This window comes from Paramisgurnus dabryanus, chromosome 20, assembly GCF_030506205.2.
Source record: "Paramisgurnus dabryanus chromosome 20, PD_genome_1.1, whole genome shotgun sequence".
Classification (NCBI taxonomy): Eukaryota; Metazoa; Chordata; class Actinopteri; order Cypriniformes; family Cobitidae; genus Paramisgurnus; species Paramisgurnus dabryanus.
The window spans coordinates 12,501,503-12,522,182 of NC_133356.1; the positions used below are offsets into that span (position 1 = coordinate 12,501,503).

General features: G+C 38.4%; 3 protein-coding genes across 4 annotated transcripts; 2 read left to right on the top strand and 1 right to left on the bottom strand.

Annotated features, from left to right (window-relative positions):
- The first annotated feature begins 30 nt into the window (after positions 1-30).
- nusap1 (nucleolar and spindle associated protein 1) lies at positions 31-4,651 on the top strand. Its single transcript, XM_065296463.2, has 12 exons — positions 31-203; positions 374-436; positions 558-692; positions 817-997; positions 1,139-1,225; positions 2,439-2,551; positions 2,635-2,688; positions 2,820-2,983; positions 3,065-3,228; positions 3,320-3,442; positions 3,880-3,989; positions 4,089-4,651. Exons 1-12 carry the CDS (start codon positions 129-131, stop codon positions 4,170-4,172), a joined length of 1,353 nt encoding a protein of 450 aa, XP_065152535.1. The 5' UTR covers positions 31-128; the 3' UTR covers positions 4,173-4,651.
- A 28-nt stretch (positions 4,652-4,679) lies between these two features.
- ndufaf1 (NADH:ubiquinone oxidoreductase complex assembly factor 1) lies at positions 4,680-6,927 on the bottom strand. Of its 2 annotated transcripts, none has more exons than XM_065296455.2 (5): positions 6,652-6,927; positions 5,889-6,450; positions 5,509-5,694; positions 5,329-5,403; positions 4,680-4,820 (listed from the first exon to the last, which is right to left on the bottom strand). In XM_065296455.2, the coding sequence occupies exons 2-5, from the start codon at positions 6,405-6,407 to the stop codon at positions 4,680-4,682; spliced, it is 921 nt and encodes a 306-aa protein (XP_065152527.1). In that variant the 5' UTR covers positions 6,408-6,450; positions 6,652-6,927. The 2 variants fall into 2 exon arrangements, with proteins under 2 accessions (XP_065152527.1, XP_065152526.1); XM_065296454.2 differs by having other exon boundaries at positions 5,889-6,453.
- A 141-nt stretch (positions 6,928-7,068) lies between these two features.
- On the top strand, positions 7,069-20,535 carry rtf1 (RTF1 homolog, Paf1/RNA polymerase II complex component). Its single transcript, XM_065296439.1, has 18 exons — positions 7,069-7,227; positions 9,045-9,155; positions 12,056-12,209; positions 12,623-12,827; positions 13,057-13,174; positions 13,257-13,368; positions 13,491-13,632; positions 13,781-13,958; positions 14,969-15,051; positions 15,138-15,225; positions 15,499-15,606; positions 15,703-15,780; positions 15,861-15,982; positions 16,063-16,120; positions 16,206-16,283; positions 16,390-16,488; positions 17,416-17,530; positions 19,494-20,535. The coding sequence occupies exons 1-18, from the start codon at positions 7,144-7,146 to the stop codon at positions 19,598-19,600; spliced, it is 2,040 nt and encodes a 679-aa protein (XP_065152511.1). The 5' UTR covers positions 7,069-7,143; the 3' UTR covers positions 19,601-20,535.
- Positions 20,536-20,680: the final 145 nt, after the last annotated feature.

The following is a 20,680-nucleotide window of genomic DNA, read 5'->3' on the forward strand; positions in this document are numbered from 1 at the left end:
GGATAGGGCTGTTTTGAAACGCGGTATTTTTCAAACGGCAAACTACCAAACAATTCGCCAAGCGTAGTCGTTACTGGATTATATACTATTTTTGCTATTCGTCTGCAGTTTGCAGTGGATTTTACAATATGGATCTGGACTCGTATAAATATGCGGAATTGCAGCGCCTTGCTAAGGAGGTTGGACTAAAGGCCAATATGAAGGTAAATAGCGTTAAGTTAAATATGAACCCCAAGGTAACGTTACCTCGTGCTGTTTATATGCTGTCCCGACTTAAGCTTGACCTTACTGTGCATAAAAATATCGTTGCCGTTTGTACCAAATTATCGTTACAACTTTGGTGGCTATTTTTCTAAGTGTTTTGTTTTTACAGGCCGATAAGCTGTTGAAGGCTCTAAAACAACACTTTTCGCAACAACAGCAGACTTCTGAAAATGTGAGTAACAAGCGATATTGTTTAAAACTCGGATGAGTCTGTATTAATGAGTATTATTGAATATTTATATAAAGCAACGTTACGTGGACACAGCTGTAACACAAAGAAACTTGCTATGCAGGGCAATGAAGCACCCAACAAGGAACCGCTCGTGAACGCGGAGGAACCTCGCACCACTACGTTTGTGACCGAGCGCAGAGGGAAGAGCCGAAATGCCAAGAGAAAACTCAGTGATTCCACTCCAGCCACAGATCAGGTGTGTATAAGCACATGTACACGTTTTCTTGATTTCTGGAACAGAATTAGATCTCATATCCAGACTGAAAAAGAAGACACCTTTCACATTATGATGACATATTGTTTTACATCTTTAATTGTAGATTGAGGAACAACCGGTACAGACAGAGAGCCGAAGGGGCTCCAAAAAGAGGAAAGTGTCTGGACCCAAGGACACTCAGGTTCCACCTGAAAATCCAAGTAATGTGGATACAGTGGAGGAAGCTGAAAAAAAGGTTTTTACTGATTCCAGTTCAGATGCTCCTGTACTGCCAAGTGAGAAAGGTGATGATTTGATCCTACCCAGCATGCTTTATCTGAATGTCACTAATTTCTGAATAGCTTTTCTTTGTGATCCAATACATGAATGGAAACCTATAGTTTATGCTTGTACCGTTGACATTGATTATTAAAATGTTTATTCAGCAGGTGCTGGGAGAAGGACAGCAGGTAAAATCCCTCGTCATGAGGGTCTGATGAAGAGGAAGCCTGCACTTCGGCCCACAACTCCAAGTTCGTTCAACCCTTTATACTTTCTACACTAAAGCACATGTTTTCCAGTTTGTGTAATGTACAGGAAAACATATTATTTGTGTGACACTTAAAGGCGGGGTGCATGATCTCTGAAAGCCAATGTTGACATTTGAAATCTCCTAAACAAACACTACCCCAATAAAATCTGGACTTTCTTTTGATAGACCAGCCCCACACATACACAACGCAGGCAACAATAGGTGTGTTCGACTTCATGTGGCGCTGCACAGACCGATCGGCGGCTGACTTGAAGCAGTGCATTCCGGTTAGCAACTTTGTCCGACTTAAGCTGGCGCTGCAGGCACGTGACTGTGTCGTCATGGTTTTTGAAATACCGCGAGAGCGATTCGAGATCAGCCTGAGTTAGCCAGCGCAGTTCGCGAAGGGGAGCTGCACGGGCTGTAATGACGACACAGCTGTTTCATGATTGGTCGGATTCACCACATGACAACAATCACATGTGTTTCGTGTGTATTTTTACGCCCTCCGTTCCACAAATGCTCACAAATCTGTATTTTTATAACAGTTAAAGCTCTTTTCATGTAGTCGCGATATTATATTGTGTAATCTTCATCAAAATAAAATGGATAAAAAACGTAGACCCAACTAAATTGGTATTTAAATAATATGCTTATGTTGAACTTTATTCTTGTAAAAACAGATGCTGTAAGCCTCTTCAGTTCCACTCATGCTCATACACGGACATTCAAAACAGTATAATTCACATTTTATGTAGTTTGCATCTTACAAATCATGTTTAATGCTATTAAGCAAGCAAATGGCACGTGATCAGCCATGCTTGACGTAAATGCCGCAAACTACGGGAACCACATCGTGTCTGACTTCATGTCTCCGTTTTCGCCCCTCCCCGCCTGCACGCAGCTAATCTCGCCGATCGGTTACATCCAGCCACAGCCGATGTCGAACACACCTAATGACTGTGAGTAGACATGCCCCTTACTGCTGATTGGCTACGTGTGTTTTTGAACTCAGCCTGACTCCCTTTTAAAAAAAAAAGTGTTTTTCAAAAATCATGCACCCCGTCTTTTAAGTTCCGTGCTTGTCTGTTCTGTCATAGGTTATGTAAGCAGGTTTGAAGCACAAATGCAATGGCATTTAGTCAATGTATGACTTGCACACAAAGCTGATGTTTCAGTCCTGATTAACATATTTCCCAAATGCCATTCAACAGACTTTAAAAAACTTCATGAAGCTCACTTCAAAAAGATGGAGTCAATTGACTCCTATGTCCAGAGGAAGAACAAACAAATGGAGGTGATCAGGAATTCTGTCAAAGAACTTAAGGTAATAACAAATGTGGAACAGTGTACTGTAAAGTTTTTAAAGTTGTTTGTCAAGTGCCAAAAGATTTTACTTTATCTTTTCAGAATCTGTCAGAGAACACTCTGCTGAAGAGTGACGTGAAATCTGCTGAAACAAAGGTTGGTGTATCATATTTTATATAAAAATACTTGGCTTTTGATGATATGACTTTTAGAGATGAATGAGTTTGTTTTGTGTAATAGATCAGGTTGACCTAAAGAACAAAACTATATGGTATTGTTTCCATCAGAAGCCACCTGCTAGTAGAGCATCACTGTTCAGTCCTGGAGTGCAGGAAAGGAAACCAATTTCGGAAAGACGAAGAGTCACTGAGCTGTCTGCTAGTAAATCTGCACTGAAGGACAGCACTGCCTTTAGGCCAACTGTATTCACCACCAACAAAATCAATGTCAGGTAAAAACAGTAGTTTTGATAGATTATTTTTGCAGTGCAATTTTTTCACCTTAAACCATAACTGACTTCTTCATTCCTCAGGTTCTCGAAGGCCACTCACGATAATGAATACAAGCGTTCACTGGTGAAAACCCCAGCTCGCATGTCTCCTCTCGTCCCCCTAACTTCCACTCCAGGCAGAAAATCTAATGCTCACATCAAAAATGAACTCAATAAATCTGTTGGCCCAATCATTAAAACACCTGGTAAGGGTAATGGAATTATTTATAGTTGTTGACTGATACAGGTTTTAATATTGAGGATGCAATGTAGCCAACTTGCATTTTTTATTTTCAGGAGTTAATCCATTTGTTTTCAGTGGAAACAACAGTTTGTCAGTCACACCTGGCACCACCAAGAAGAGCACGTTTGATCTAAAAGCGAGTCTCTCTCGCCCATTGACTTACCAACCACACAAGGGTACGTCTGAATTAAAATTTTCATCCATTACTGCCTTTGTTAGGGATGCACCGATACCACTTTTTTGGAATACGAGTACTTGCATTTCAGTACTTTCCGATACCGAGTACTTAATAAAAAACATGATTTAAATTTACAGGTAACAGCTTTAGTCATATAATAAAAATAAAAAAAACAAAGGACTAGTTTTCCAGTTTGTTGTAAACTCTGCCTCTTTGGACAACACGAGGCATTAACCCCTTACACGCCGCTCAAACAAAGACATTTCTCAGACCATGGTATCGATTCCAGGTATCGGGGGACTTTTAACGAGTACGAGCACTTTAGAAAATGTGGTATCGAGGCCGATACCAGTATCGGTGCATCCCTAGCCTTTGTGATATCTTTCTGCTGGCTGCTCATTTTTTTTTTTTTTGTATTGTCTTTCATCGCTAAAGGAAAACTGAAGCCTTTTGCAGAGGCAAAGGAGAATGTGGCACTTAATAAATCTCAGACTGTTCCTTCACACCAGAAAAACTATAAACAGCACCAAGTTCAGACCAGGCAAGTATTTTACACATTTCAGATTAGTTGTCTGCCATACTTTCCCAAAGTTAACCAGGTAAGTCTGAAATTAATCTACATTTCTTTATTAACCTTCAGAGAGGAGCGCCGTGTCAAACAAAACGATGAAAGAAAACAAAAGAAGGAAAAGATGATGGGTACTAGGCGAGGACTGGTCATGGCCTAATAAGTTTTTTTTTTTCTGTTATGTAGTATTAGTTGCTCAATTGTCTGCTTTTATTTTGTATGTTTTATTGCAAATATTTGTACATTTTTATCACTTCTGTAAATATCCCATTTAACTTTTTGTTAGATAAATATTGTGTTTAAAATGAGGTGAAACAAATCAATGTTATTGGAAAAGAATAATTTTTAAATCCAACTTTTTATAAAATTGTTTCTGGTTTGTCTCGTGATTAATAGGATTAATTAAAATACTGTATGAATGTAAAGAATAAAAACATTGTCCAAGAGGAGAAAAACATGAGAAAACATTGTCCAAGTCACAAACATTTTTATTTTTTATATTACAGAAATATTCATCAAATATTTTGTACGTCTTTGTTTTTTTGTGTATATATGTATGTGTGAGTAGGCCTTAGTTTAAAATGAGTCCAAATGTTTACAAAGTTCATATTAATAAAGCAGTAGATTATTTCCACCATATTTAATTCCTGCGTATTCTTTTGTTCAGTCAGACCTCTGGGTTTCTCTTATAAAGTTCGTATGCAAACTCCTCTGTATGGGCATTGTCATTACACAGTGCGATGAAGTCAATCTCCAATTGAAATGGGCCATCTGCTTTGTCCCCCAATGTAAAACCAATACCGTTTATCTAAAAACACAAAATCAACATTTGCTATAAACTATGAAAAATAAAGAATTAATGAAAAAGCCAAAATCAAAATTTTAAAGGAAAACACCATCGTTTTTCAATATTTTACCATGTTATTACCTCAACTTAGATGAATTAATACATATCTTTTTTCAATGCATGCAATTTTAATATTTGTACAACGCTTCTTGAATGTGTTAGCATTTAGCCTAGCCCCATTCATTCCTATGGCTTCAAACAAAAGTTTTATTTTTTTCCATGCCACCATACTTACTCATGTAACAGTCTTTAAATAGGGAAAACATGGAAGTGTTTGGTGGCTTCTAAATTCATTCCTGTTTGGAGCCATAGGAATAACTGGGGCTAGGATAAATACTAACACATTCACGATGCGCTGTACAAAGATTAAAGTTAAGAACATAGTAAAATATTGAAAAAGGGTGGTGTTTTCCTTTTAAGATGTTTTTTATGTTTGTCAATGACTAGATCAAAAGAAAAAAATGCAGACCTTGTCTAGCCAGAGGGCATGCTGATCATCTTGTATCCTTCCCCGACTAGAAAGGAAAAACTTAGAGAATGGGATCTGCAAAATAAAGTAAAGGTTTAAAAGTTGTTAGGACCTTTTTAAACAACCTTATTTGTTTCATACTACTATGAACTACAGGTGTGTTCTGGTAAAAAGACATGCCTTGACATCCTGCCAGTAGGGTCCACCTCGGGTGTAGAGGAAGTAACTGTAGATGTCATCTCTCTGATGAGAAAAGTAGGTCTCTGCAGAAACGTTAATCATCCATGGTCTTCCATCTCCCCGGATACGCATGTGTAACGTGTTGAAATTTGACCAATCGTAGTGCTTTTTACGGTCAAATGAGCCCTGTAGCATAATTAAAATTGTAATAGTTGAAAGATGTAACATCCCTAAAATTCAAGCATTACAAGAGTAACATATATAATTTAAGTGTTCCTGTGTTTTTTTTAAATTATTACACGTTGAAATAATCACTGCATCTGTTTCCTAAAAAACCAACAACTATGTATAAGATAAAGAAATGCTAAATCTGCACTGACCAGTGGTTGTTTGGAGCGCAGGGTGCAATATCCACTATATCGGGTCTCTCCATCACGGGGAGGTGTGGAGCACAAGGTCCCATATAGGAAACAGGTGACATTGTTCCTTCCCATTTTAATGTATGCCTCACTGTGACCCCCAATCTCCTGATCAGATGACACAATCCACTGATTTAGACTTTCTGCTCCACGGAATTCCCATTGGACCAGGGTCTGCTCCAACATGTGATTTATTAAAGGTTTTCCCTCCGGCCCAGTCCAGCGCTGAACAAAATCATCCTTCAATAGGCCAAAATGCTTCCTGATACCGTCCATACCTTTTGAGAAATCAAAGCGTATCTTCTGCCATGGCCAGCGGGTGTCTGGAGGCTGACCTGGTCTGCGGTAATCTCGTTCATAGACGCTTCTGGTGCTCAGTATACCTGAGCAGGTGAATGTGGAGGGAATTGACAGAGGCTGTCTGTAAATAATACTGTGAATTCCAAACAGAGTTTTGAATGTTGTTCTTAATGCAGCCATTTGATCAATTGTCCTTTAGTAATAAGCTCAGACATCAACTGGACTACTGGGGAAAAAAACACAAGGTTTGATTAATTAAATAGATGCCTTTTCATATTAGCCATCATCATAGAGGTTTATCTAGTAGATTCAAATATGTTCACTAATCTAAATATTAAGCCATCTGCAGAGCAACACTGTAGTTCAATACACATTTCAAAAAACACATTATTATATGAGCAGCAATGTAACATGTATACTTTACCTCATTGTAGACTGTGACATTCAAAAGGAATCCCTTGCAAAGGCCACTGTGATATAACGTGTTCAAGACAGACAGTCTTTATCTTACATGAGGGCTGCAAATACTAAGGGCCACCACACTAATCGTATTAAAAAATTTTAAAATAAGGCTTGAAAAATAAATACTTATTTGTGAAACAACCGTTCAGATGACACACGCGCCATTGCGGTCCGTCATATAATTTGCTCCCTTCGGAAGCAATCACCAATGTTTACGGTCCTACTGACAATAACTCTCGTAGTTGCTCGCAACAGGACATTTGCTAATGAAAAAATTAATAAACAACAACATTCACTGATCTCTTGTTTGAACATTATGTGCAACTATTTAATCCATTTTATGATGTTAATTGGGGTGCCGAGTGCTCATGCGCAGTGCAGCTCTAGCGCCTTTGTGTGGAGGAGTGCGGCGCTGCTGTTTAAACACACACACAGGGGCGCCAGGCAGCTAACCATGGTGAATGTAAAGAAACGGAAAGGTCGGGTTGTGATTGACTCTGACTCGGAGGATAGTGCAAGCGATGATAATTTGGATCAGGTAGGAATATAATGAACATGTGCCTGATCTAAAACAAAGCTATTTACGAATTTACCATGTGCCAAGGTGTCATATAACTGTATGTGTGTGTTGACGTCCCATGCTAAGTGAAGCGGTAGAGCTAGCTGGTTAGCAGGGGCCTGTATGATCAAGTCGCGTTGGTTTTCGGACCAGCTAACCTAGAATTTGGACATTACTTGTGGTTTTTATTGGTGCCTGCAGCACGCGGACATTTCAGCTTTATTAAAGTATCCGCGTGAGTTTATGGTTATTTCTGTTTTATGACGTCACGCTGCCGCGGCTAAACTTGTATTTCGTTTGTAGCTGTAGAACTATGAGGAGAACCTAGAGCGGATGAAACGAGACTTCATCCAGAAAGAGAAGAAACACAATTTGATTGGTTCCCTTAAAGTCACATGACATGACAATAATATTTGGAGTCGAATTGAAGCAACAAAGTTCATAATTTTGCTTATGATTAATTTATATTTGAATAACCCTAGTACTTTAAAGAAGATGTATGCTTTTTACTTTAACATGCTTATATATTTGAAGTAATTGATTGATTTACTACATTAAAGTAGAAATACTATTTTGAAATGCGCTTGGCTTAGCATGATTTATATTTGGTTTAGGTTTGTACATCAAATGTTTGTTGTTTTGATAAAATTACATAAAAGTTAAATGAACAACTGCAATGGTTAAATGTAGATTAGGGGGTCGAAAACATCTTTAAATTGATCAACTAAAAAAATTAAGATAAAAAATATTAAATTTTGATTTGGTGAGCATCTTTGTCTGGGCAGTTGTGCGCCCCTATAGGCGGAAAATGTTATAGCCCACAGCAAAAACAACATGTGCACGTCTAGTGTTTTTTATTTTGTTCAATGGTGTTGACAAATTCGAGCCAGCCCGCTAACAACCAAGCAAACACTAACAGCGATGTGATCATCACAGACACGAAGTTACTCTGTTTCTCTGTTCATAAACGCCAAGTGTTTTTTTGTTTCGTGTTGAGACGTTTTAAAGCCAAATACATACATTTCAAAAATTACACCGTAACATACATGACAGGTTGCTAACAGCGATTTGTAATCATAAGTGTGGTTTGACATTTCTTGCTTTGAGATGAATAGACCATGTTTAATCAGATAGAGTTTGTCATGCAGTTGTTGTGTTGGGTTGAAGCTATCCCAAAGTGTTGTGTGCTAATTTTATCCTGGAGTACTAGAACATAAGAAGCCACCCCGCCAGAGACACTGACTGCAGTGCCTGCTGCTTAAAATGATTGACTATTAGGACATTTCTATTAAGGACATCTTAATAAAACTTCAGGATTATTTATGCCATAACGCTTGCATTGAAAGTGCTTTAAAATGCAAGAAATTGTTTGCAGAAGAGCAGATATATTAAGCTGTTTGTACAATTTCATGTTGTTTTGCAAGTAGTAAGTTGATTCATCTTCTCTAGGGAATGAAAAATTCATGTAAAACACTTGCTCCCAGATGTAGATTTTTCCTTTATGTGTGACCACTGTGGAACAACATCATAACATTGGGTCAACCAATGGAGTTTGTTTGTTGCAGGACTTGACACAGTTACAGCAGATTTGTTTTTTTGTGCAAGCTTTAAAAAAAAAAATCTTTCGGTGTTGGGTGTAAGAAAACAATAATAGATGCGTAAACTTTACTAACTTTCTGTTTAAGCCTGAAAATCTGTGTAGTGTAATATAATTACAGGCAATATATGATCATGTAAATCTGTCACATGGCAAACAAGTACAGTAGATTCAGTGTACTCTGTTTATTTACTTCCAGGAGCTCCTGTCTCTTGCCAAGAGAAAGCGTGTGGATTCAGATGAACAAGAAGAGCCTGTTAGTAAGCCTGCAGCCTCCACAGATTCAGAGACATCGGACAGCGATGACGAGGTATGTGCTTTCCTTTATTTAAAGTAGGGGCTGACTTTTAAAGCTCTGACTATTCAAATAGTCAAGATATTTGCTTGAGCCTCATTGACATTTCAAGGGTGAAAAACAGACTTTAGTGAATGCGGTTAAACCAAAAGGTTTAATGTGAAGTAATTTATCTCTACCTGCTCTATCTGAGAAATTGGTATCTTTGACAATAAATTGCCATCACCTGCTGGGTTTCCATCACACTGGTTTTATGCGCTTTTTGAAGTATCACATAAGAAACAAGTGATGGAAATGCCAAATTTCAAATATAAATTCCTTAATTCGCAAAAAAGTTTTTAGGTGTTTTTTGACCTTATGCGAAAAGAGTAAATGCGAATAACGGGCGGTGGAAACACATTTGCAGAAAAAAATCTGACTTGGCAAACATTAAACCCACATGGCTTATCGTGACACGTTGTCTTTGCCATATATGGGGCTCCGGCTCAGCGTTATCGCAATGCCCTTGCTACTTGTGCCTGCATCAAAAATTCTGCATTTCTTTTTCTGTGCACACCATTCAGTTTGGCAAGTACAAGCCGCACTGCTAGTAAATTTATAACCTGCCAAATCATAACCTAATGCAGTCCGGTCTCCATATTCTAAGCGTGCCTTTTATGTACTTTTGGTTACTAGGTTACCAATACCACCATCATTCATTCGTTTTATGAATTTTGAAAAGATTCGCTTTACGTTTCAATAGAAACCCAGCTACAGACTGACAAGCTGGGCCATATCGCATACAAGTCGAAGGGATACGTCCGTGATAATTAAAGGGGACAGAGAACGAAAATATGTTTTTACCTTGTCTTATTTGAATAACGGTAGTCTACCCGCAATGTGAACATACGAAAAGTGCTAGACATTCTGAACATCTCCGTTTCATCGAAATTCCTCCTTTAGAAATGTCTGCCAGAAAATCACCCAATCTTAGCAATGGATACATGTTAAATAAAATGCACCTCACTCCCCCCGCACTCTCATTCAATTCCTTCCCCTTCAAAATAATTTACATCCGGCCTCTCGTCTCCAACGGGAAGTAAATTGCAGCAGTGTTCGCGAAGTTCAAGGCGAAATGTTAAGTCGCGTTCCGAGGTGTGTTGTTCTATCTGTAAAATTTTGGTCTGTCCGTGTTCTGAAGACGGCAAAGTTTGCATTCTTTTGAGTGGCAGCCAATCAGTGTCAAGTGCTTGCATTTCATAATGAGGTTGCCAGTTAAGCCCGAAGGGATGCCAGAGCGTTTAAAATCTCCCACCCTATAATAGCTTTCTGAGAGCGGTTTTTAGGAAGCTTCTAAGGCAGGGGTCTCAAACTCAAATTGGCTTGGGGCCATTTCTGAGATTTACATTTAATCGGAGGGCCGCAGAGCTATTTTAAGGTTAAAAAAGTACAATATTTCTGTAAATTGACTGTTAAAATTCTATGATTTAATGTATAATAAAAGCAGTGGTTTTAATCTTTTAAATATACAATATTTTATATAAGTAAATCATTTCTTAACCTTCTCTTTAATAACTAAGGCCTATTAAAACCTTGCACTAAACTAACAAATAAAATTTCTGTATACATTTATAAACTATTATAAAAAATTACCATCAGTAAGTGTTTGTGTTTTGATTTATTTTGGATTGTTTACAGTCATAGTATTGACTTTATTATGTTCTATCTTTGTTATTCCACAGTTTTAATGAATTTGCTATATGTGGAAAAATATGAATAAGTGAAAGTGATCCCAAAACTTCTGAATGGGTAGTCATTAGTCAATGTTACATAAGCTAGTTAAACGTATAAGTATTATAATACTGCTAGGTGTAATTGCATAGCAAGCTACATAATAATATTTTATACTTCATTATATATAGCACTATATGGCTGCGTAGCAACGCGTGACGCCACGCCACGGAGCGCAACTTCTGCTCCCGAGCACTTTAGAAAGTAAGAAATGCCTTGAGTCGTTTTAACGCGCATTGTTAGACGCGACATGTGAAAGAACCCTTAAACGTTTAAATTAAAAATGAAAAGAATATGAAACACAGTGAATAGAAATCTTTCTGCGGGCCAGATTATGTTATATTGTTGAAAGGTGCTGCGGGCCGCAGGGAGGGGGAGGGCGGGCCGCAAATGGCCCGCGGGCCGGGAGTTTGAGATCACTGTTCTAAGGCATTACAGACCCAACCAAAATGTTGTTGTCTACATATCACAGAACAAGGATAAATACCCCATTCAATCATTCTATGTCACCTTTAATGCGGAATTGCCTCGATTGTCAGTGATCTACGGTTTTGTGTAGTAAATGCTGCTCCATCTGAAAGCGGGTGATGGCGATTTACTACTAATCAAGGAACTGACTTTACTGAGGAGATGTGCATGACAATCACATGCGATTTACTGTGCAGCCCTAATCACTTATCGTACTTTCATTACCGTTTACCGGAATGTTTTATGTAGAGAAATTTATTGTTATCGAATTATCGCCCAGCACTTAGGTGAATGTAAAAAATTCTGTTAAGTTTTTCTGTGTATTGAACTTTTGAAAAAAAAATCATAGAAAGCAACAACGACATTCTTTTCACATTTAAGATCAGTAATAGTTACGCTGAGGTGTTGATTTATTCTGCTAAATGCTGCATTGCATTGACAGCTGTCAGTATCTGACATGAAAGGTGACATAAGTAAATGTTATTAATAAATCTCTTCATTTGTAATGGCAGCGTTAGATCTAATGAGCCTAGTTGTTTGACAGCTCTCTTATCTGCAAAGATCCCTTAAATATCTCCCAGGCTTTATGGGTTTTAAAAGATAACCTCTGTGTTCGTAAGCAGTTACTTGAATGTTTTTAAACTAAACAGTGGATTTTTTTTTTGTTGATCTGTTAGTGGACCGTTGGTGGGACAAAAACCAAAAAGAAGGGCAAGCTGAGCCAGAAAGGCCCAGAGAAGAAGAACACGGTCAAGAAACGAAAGGGCAAAGCGGCTTCGTCCGGTAGCTCAAATGGAGACAGTTCAGCCGAAAGTTCAGCTCCAGAGGAGGGTAAGACAGCGGTTTGAATCCCAAATTGCTGTGTTTATTCTGATCTCTGTACATGCCAGCACTGTTTATAGTAAAATCTTAGGGGCAGATGCTTAGATAGTTGGGCTTGTAACCTGAGAGTTGCCGGTTCGAGTCTCACAGCCGGCGGATTGCGACTGTGTTGCCCTTGAGCAAGGCACCTTACCCTAATTGCTCCCTGGGCGCTGGGATAGCTGGCCACCGCTCCGGGTGTGTATGTGTTCACGACTTGCAGTGCGTATGTTCACTACTCACTGGGATGGGTTAAATGCAGAGGTCACAAAAGCTTATCACTTTTTATCTTGTTCTCCTCCTGCTTTTTCTATAAAACAATGTAGCAGGAAAAATGAACTGTATTTACATAAACTAATGGGTTCCCCTTGATGATTCTTAAGGCGAGGTGTCAGACTCCGACAGTAACAGCTCATCCTCCAGCTCGGATTCGGACTCATCCTCGGAGGACGAGGTTTTCCGGGACGGATATGGAGATGATCTTATGGGGGATGAGGAGGACAGAGCCCGTTTGGAGCAGATGACGGAGAAAGAGAGAGAACAGGAGCTGTTTAACCGTATAGAGAAGAGAGAAGTTCTTAAGAGGAGGTGAGAAGAGTTTCAAGCTCGGCGCTAAGAGGTCAAGCTCTGAATTTTAGATTAAATCTCTATGTATGTGTATGATCTGCAATGGCTTAATGGTATTTATTATGGATGGAACATATGTTAAAAATGTTTGTTTTAAAAAGTAACGCATAAAACAACTCTTGGTCAAAGTAATTTCTAAAGGAAAAATGCAAACACCAAATGTCTTGACTTTTGTTTTTCTCTCCCTAAGGTTTGAAATAAAGCAGAAACTAAAGACGGCAAAGAAGAAGGAAAAGGAGGAAAAGAAGAAGAAACAAGAGGAGGAGCAAGAGAAGAGAAAACTGTCTCAGGTCCCAGACCCTCAGGTGGTGAGTAAATCATCAGCCCAACATGGCCATTTTATAGTAAAAACACAAATGTGGCTCTTTACATCTGTACGTGTTCATGTAGGTGATGTCACATAATAAAGAGAGACGAATTAAGAGGGACGAAAAGCTGGACAAGAAGTCACAGGCTATGGAAGAGCTGAAGGCAGAAAGAGAGAAGAGGAAAAACAGAACTGGTACTTTCCTCATAGCAATTTTTAAAATCAGTGAATTAGAAAAAATAATTTATTGACTCATATTTAAAATAAAAACAGTTAAAGTGTCTGCAGTCTCTGATCTCTACCCTTTGGCCTTTCAGCTGAGCTTCTAGCCAAAAGGCAGCCACTAAAGACAAGTGAAGTGTACTCGGATGATGAAGAGGAGGAGGAAGATGATGATGACAAGTCTTCAGTAAAGAGTGAACGCAGCTCAAGATCATCATCTTTTGATGAAGAGGATGAGTAAGTATTGGAAGTCTCTTTTTTTTCTGAATTATAACATTCTGAAATGATGTAGTTACATGTTCATGGACATTTTTTATTATAAACCTTACCCCCTCAAAATGTTTAGCCATATTGACTCAATAACTTATCTGTCATGCAATTTCAGGAAAGAAGAAGCACCGCCCAAGTCGCAGCCTGTGTCATTACCAGAGGAGTTGAATCGCATCCGGCTATCCCGGCACAAGTTAGAGCGTTGGTGTCACATGCCATTCTTTGCTAAAACTGTTACTGGTTGTTTCGTTCGGATTGGCATTGGAAACAGCAGCAGTAAGCCTGTTTATCGGGTCAGTAAAAAACATGTCTTTTTATATAAAAAAATTTAGGAGAGACCAGAGGCCTGTACCATGAAGATGGTTAAACAAACGCAGTGTTACAAGATTAGTTTTGAGTTGACAAAACCAAACCAGTGTGATCAGGGTGTTGGTACCATGAAGCAGCTTATCAATTTTCTCTGTCAACTCTGGCTTTGATCCTAAACTTGCATGCACATGAAAGGGTGATGTCGGCACCGAACGACAATTAATTATTGCAAAAATATATTGCTGATACGGAATTATAAACCGTTTCTCTGCTGTCAAAGTAAAAAAGGAACTACTGTAAACAGATTGCTAATAGATTCGATAAAACGCATGTCAAGATTTGATAAAACGCATGTCAAGCAATTACACTTATATTATTATTCATATAGTGATGTAATATGATGTATGCATTTTGTTTATTTCAGAAAACGTGGTCTTCCAACAATTCCCTTTATTAATCATGTATGCAACAGTTATCAGTGTAGTAACAACAGATTTACCACGGTCTTACTATATTAACAACGGTATTTTTTTTATAAACATACGGTAACACAAATGGTACCAGTAATTAATTTACCAAAGATTGGCTTACTATATTTTTACTATGAAAAAGCGTGCTAAATTGTTTTTAGGGTTTGCAGATATAGTATCAGGCAGAAAAAGAATAAGTGACGTGACGTGTCCCTCACCCCATATTGCTCAAACCTAATTGGTCAGTTTTCAGTCTGAGATCTTGAACCCAAAACATAACCTGCCCCGTGAAGTTTAGCCGTTTTGCATCAGTTACTATGGCAATGAACACAGCTTAAAGCTGAACAACTTTCGTGGTGTCCAAAACCTAGGCTTCTCACAAACTAATCCTAAACTAACCTGGCTAGCCACCTAAACCGACTTCATGGTATAGGCCCCAGAAGCTTAGCAATACAAACAATTAAAGCAATGTTTTAACTGAACACTAAATGCATAAGTAGGTAAATGAAAATTTAATTATGCAGGTGGCTGAAATCATTGATGTGGTGGAGACGGCTAAAATTTATCAGCTAGGGACCACACGGACAAATAAAGGTCTTCAGCTCCGGTAAGCAAAAGAAAGCAGATTATCCGTTCAGTCATCACTGCTCCTGGTGGTCCATCACTTACATGTTTGTGTGCATTTGTTTGCAGACATGGTAATGACACACGAGTTTTTAGACTTGAGTTTGTGTCCAATCAGGAGTTCACCGAAAACGAGTTTATGAAATGGAGAGAGGCGGTGAGTTTGTGAATTTCACGTAACAAACAATAACATTGTTTTGCACCCCTTGAGGTTCATCTTTACTTATTTTGTGGGTAAACTCTATGCAAATTCAGGAAATATCTACTTGTTATGTCAGCTCATTTGTTTCATCAAATTTTAATTTGGGTATGAATTTTAGTTTACCCTCATGCAAGATTTGCCAGTATTGATGGTCTTGGGTTAATTGAATGGAGCATTATGGCATGTGCATGTCCAGTAGTAACCTTGGTAACTGTTAATGCCCCATAGATGATGGTGGCAGGAATGCAGCTTCCTACTCTAGATGAGATCAACAAAAAAGAGCAATCCATCAAGGAGGCAGTTAACTACAAATTCAATGACAAAGACATTGAGGATGTGAGTTTCGCCGATTTCACTTTCTGTTGACTACAATACTATACGTTGTAGTCATTATAAGTTTTATCACAACAACATGAATCTGTTTTTTTGCAGATTGTCAAAGAGAAAGACAGATTTAGAAAAGCGCCACCAAACTACGCTATGAAGAAAACGCAGCTTCTCAAGGAGAAGGTTGTCATTTTTCAGATACATTGAGTAAATGTTTTTAAATCCTCTCTATCACATGTTAACTCTGTAATGTGTTCGTACAGGCCATGGCAGAGGAGAGTGGTGATGGAGACAAGGCTAAAAACCTACAGGATCAGTTGAATGAGCTAGAAGAGAGGGCAGAAGCACTTGACCGTCAGAGAACCAAAAACATCTCCGCCATCAGGTCAGAAGCACACATTACACAAAGATGCAAACCCTCTCGTTTCTCATTTTCATAATCATTTTCATTCTTTCCTTTTCCAGCTATATCAACCAGAGGAATCGGAGTTGGAACATTGTGGAATCTGAGAAGGCTCTGGTGGTAGGTGTTCCTGACTGCCAGGTTGTTTGAGATGTTACTGTCAAAAGAACTTTCTAGTATCTGAAATGTATTAAATGTTTATCAGGCGGAGGGACAGAACTCTAAGAACCAACAGATGGATCCATTCACAAGACGGCAGTGTAAACCTACCATGGTGTCCAATGTAAGGCTTATATTTATTCTTTTGTCATCTTCACAATGTAGTCACACCTCAGTTACCTGTCCTCCTGTCCTTTTATTCATATGCTTATGTATGTGTATTTTCTCAGGCAAGAGATCCCTCAGTCCACGCTGCCATTCTGGCTCATCTTAATCAGAAATACGGTTCAGGCTCGGGCCAGGACAGCGCCCAGCAGGCTAACAAACAGGTAACGGGTAAACCTAGTCAATAAAAAAAAAAAAACCCAGATAATTTACTCACCACCATGTAATTCAAAATGTTGATGTCTTTCTTTGTTCAGTCGAGAGGAATTTATGTTTTTTGAGGAAAACATTCCAAGATTTATGGACTTAACAATTGTAATGCAGTTTAAAATTGCAGTTTCAAATGATCTCAAACGAGACATAAGGGTCTTATCTAGCAAAACAATTGTCATTTTTGGCAAGAAAAATAAAAAATATGCACTTTTAAACCACAACTTCTCATCTTCCTCCAGTCCTGTGACGCGCCATCGCGACCTCACGTAATGCATTATAACGTAAAGAGGTCACGGATGACGTATCAAAACTACGCCCCAGTTTTTACAAGTGTGGAGAAAGAGGACCCTTCCAACATTGTTGTATGTCGAACCATACTAATGAATGTCTTTGTTAGTTTATTGTTTAAAATGGTCCGCAAATGTGCGTTTCATATATGTAACACGTGACCTTTCCACGTCATGATGCAATTACGTGAGATCGCGCTGGCTCATCACACAGCCAGAGGAAGAAGAGAAGTTGTGGTTTAAAAGTTCAAATTTTTTATTTTTCTTGCCAAAAATGACAATCGTTTCGCTAGATAAAACCCTTATGCCTCATTTGGGGTCGTTTAGAGTCCTTTGAAACTGTAATTTGAAACTGCATTAAAACTGTTAGGTGTTGGGGTCCATTAAAGTCCATTAAAATAAGAAAAATATTGGAATGTTTTCCTCAAAAAAACACAATTTCTTCTCGACTGAACAAAGAAAGACATCAACAGTTTGGATGACATGGTGGTGAGTAAATTATCTGGATTTTTTTTAAAGAAAATTATCCTTAACGCAAAATAGGCCTGTTCTGACTCAAAATTAACCCAGTGTTTAATATTTATTATGCAGGGCCAGACCAGTCAGAAAGACAAAGACGTTACCAAGCCATCCAGCGATCTTTCAGAGGACCTTTTCAAAGTGCACGACTTTGACGTCAAAATTGACCTACAGGTTCCTAATGCTGGTAAGTATGCTTTAATAGATTTTATTAACAGTGATTAATATGCATTAACTAATACTAAACTTTTTTTTATTGCAATTACACTTCAAATTACAGAAGACAGTCATTATTATATATTGGATATTTAGGTTTTTGTATGCATATTAGGGATGTGACAATACAGTTAGTCCATGGTTCAATACGTACCTCGTTTTTTTTTTTATCGTGGTTTACGTTTCGGTTCTAGCCAATTTAAGTGTTTTTACATTTTTCTATGCTTAGGTGATGGGAACGGTTTTAATTGAAATTCTCTTTATTTGATGTAAATGCAAAAATCTACTTTTGATCAATTTGGAAAATAAGCATACATGAAAACATAAATTGGCCATTTTTAACAAATATACTTAAGTAAATTAAAATTACAGTACTGCAGTACAGTAGCTTTCATTTAATATGTAAACTGCGCAGTACACCATATCTTTATATCTCGTTCCTTGCTCTAGATATCTCCGTATTTAACTTGGCATCATTCTAATTTTCCCCTAGAGTTGAAATTTTTCAACTTGCGGGAATGGCTTGTTTGAGGCAAACATCGCGTCTTTGCATTGACTTATGAAAAGAATTAATCAACACTACAGATTTGAAAGACGGCGGAGCAGCCTTGCATTGGTGTCTCTCTTCTCCGCTCACCATGGTAGTGTGTATTAAATCTGACACCAGCATCGCAAGCATAGTTAGCCACCTGTAGCCTTTGGTGACTTTGGCTGCGTCCGAAACTGAAGGCAGCTGACTTGTTGCCTCGCTGCCTCATGAGGCAATGAGTTTGGCGGCATGAAGGCAGCTCCGGGAAACGCATTCAGACAGCCTTCATCATAGGCAGCGTAATGGAATTCTGTTTTATAAACATAGAGCACCTTTGGTTAACACAATCTCATGAAAACTGCAATGCTAATTTCTCGCTAGAAATGTAATCAAAAGGTGTAAAAAGGAAAAATATAACTTTATTTACTCTAAATATGTGATTTAGACACTTTCTTGGCCGCCATTTAATTTTTTCGAACTCAACCATGTTTGACCAATCACATTCCTAGTGTACAAACATGCATAGAATTGTGAGACAAGACAATGAAGGTATCTAGGGAGTCGAGAAGTAAACCAAACATCGGATTTAGACTTAATGCTTTCCTGCCTTTGAATGCTGCCACCGAATGCAGCGCTTTAGAGATTTCGGACACAGCCTTGATATTTACTTGCGTGGAGTTGATTGGATATGCAGACATTATAACAGATGCACAGGAAATAATAAAACGGACGGATTTAGGGGCATAAAAAATGCAATTCATATGCGTGTATTGGACTGTGGAGGTCATATCGTACAGTTCAATATTATTGAGAATTGTGGCATCCCTCATGCATGTGTAGGAGTGTGCATATTTATCACACCAAACACTTATTTACTATCATGTTTAAAGGGACAGTAAGTAGGGTTTTAAGTGTTTTATTAATCAAAATCAATGTCTTTATTCATAAATATGTCCTTGTTTGTGTCAAATGACCTCTGCCAGTGATCTGCCTTTTCTTTGTAAGCTTAGAATTTCTTCTCTTTACTTACATTGAACGGGTAAGTACAAGGAGGCTACCTTGTCGTTTCGCCATATTGATAAACTATAATAGCAGAGAGGGACAAAAAGCACTCCATTTCCACAACACGTTTTCATTCAGAACATGTGAACTAGCTGAAACGGACAAGGATTTCAGTGATTACATAACGGCTACTGTAGTTGCAACACGCATTTGGAAAAGCAAGGCGCTAGAGAGCACTATTTGTTTGAATGCAAAATACAATTTCACCCCCTAGATGGGGGTAAATCCTGCTTATTGTCCCTTTAAGAATTATATTTCTGTCATTTCATTAAATAAACAGTAATGTAAGCATCTTCAGTTCATATTTGGTTCATATTTAGTGTTTTTTATATATCCTCAACAGAAGCAAAGTCACTGGCGGTGAGTTCAAATGCATTGCCTGTTAAAGATGGAGCTCCACGTCGATCTCTTAACCTGGAGGACTACAAGAAGAGACGGGGACTCATCTGATCTCTGACTCCGCCTACGTTTTTATCTTCCCCTGCATGATTGGCTACCTGTGCCGGGGCTATAAAGCTGTGGCCACCCCCTGTGTGTGTGAATGTGTTTTGGAAAGTATGTGTGTGTATGTAAATGTATGATACAGAGAGAGTGCATACCTTTATGAGTGTGTCAGAGACCGTGTGTTTGTGTGTGACAGAAGAGTGCTTGTATGATCGATTCACTTGTATGCGAGAGAAAATATTCATAAATACTGAACTTTCAGGTTTTTTCCTGTAAAGGGGACTTTCTGGGATGAAAAGTCATCCGTGTTAATTATAGCCTGTGCAGACATGAGAACAAAATTGCATTACCTCCTTTGAAGTCTCCTTTTCATACCGATGTATGAAGCACATTTTCTCTCTTTTTCTCAGACCCTCACAGAAAAGACCCTTTTATATTCATGCTTGTGAATGACTATCTAAGGACACTATTAAAAGGAACACAAATCTTGGGTTTTTTGGAAATTGCTGTTAGTTATAAATAATGTTATTTGGTCTACCCCACTCCTTTATCTTTTTGAAAAATGCTCTGAATTTTCCAAACCATGTGGTTATGCCAGTCTTGTTAACTCCACTTTCTGGTGTGAAGGCTGAATGGCTGACCAATCAACGGGAGTCTTGACAGTGGCCAATGACATCACACTCCCTAAAGAAAATATTTTGCTTCTTTGAGACGGTGATGAAATAAATGTGTCAGATATGGACAAAAAAGTTGGGAATTTATGTATCGTTTTGTTTTCTTTTTTCTTCCACATCCCTCTGCTTCAGAGCTGATGTAAGTGTTATTATTGACATTAATTATTGATGATGTCTTTTAGTCGGTTCTCGTGTCGATGTGGCATGCCTTGTAAATAAGCGATCTTGAGTGAGTGCGGCTGATTAAAGGAGAAACTTTCATACTAACTGTTTTTGTGTATTTACTTTTTAAGCCAACATTTATTTATTGATACATTTCACTGCTGATAAAAGGTCAAAGCCTGGCAAAGTTGGTGTTCAGCTGCTTTACGTGTTCGGCCAACTAGTCTTCTAGCCTGAGAAGCTTTGCATG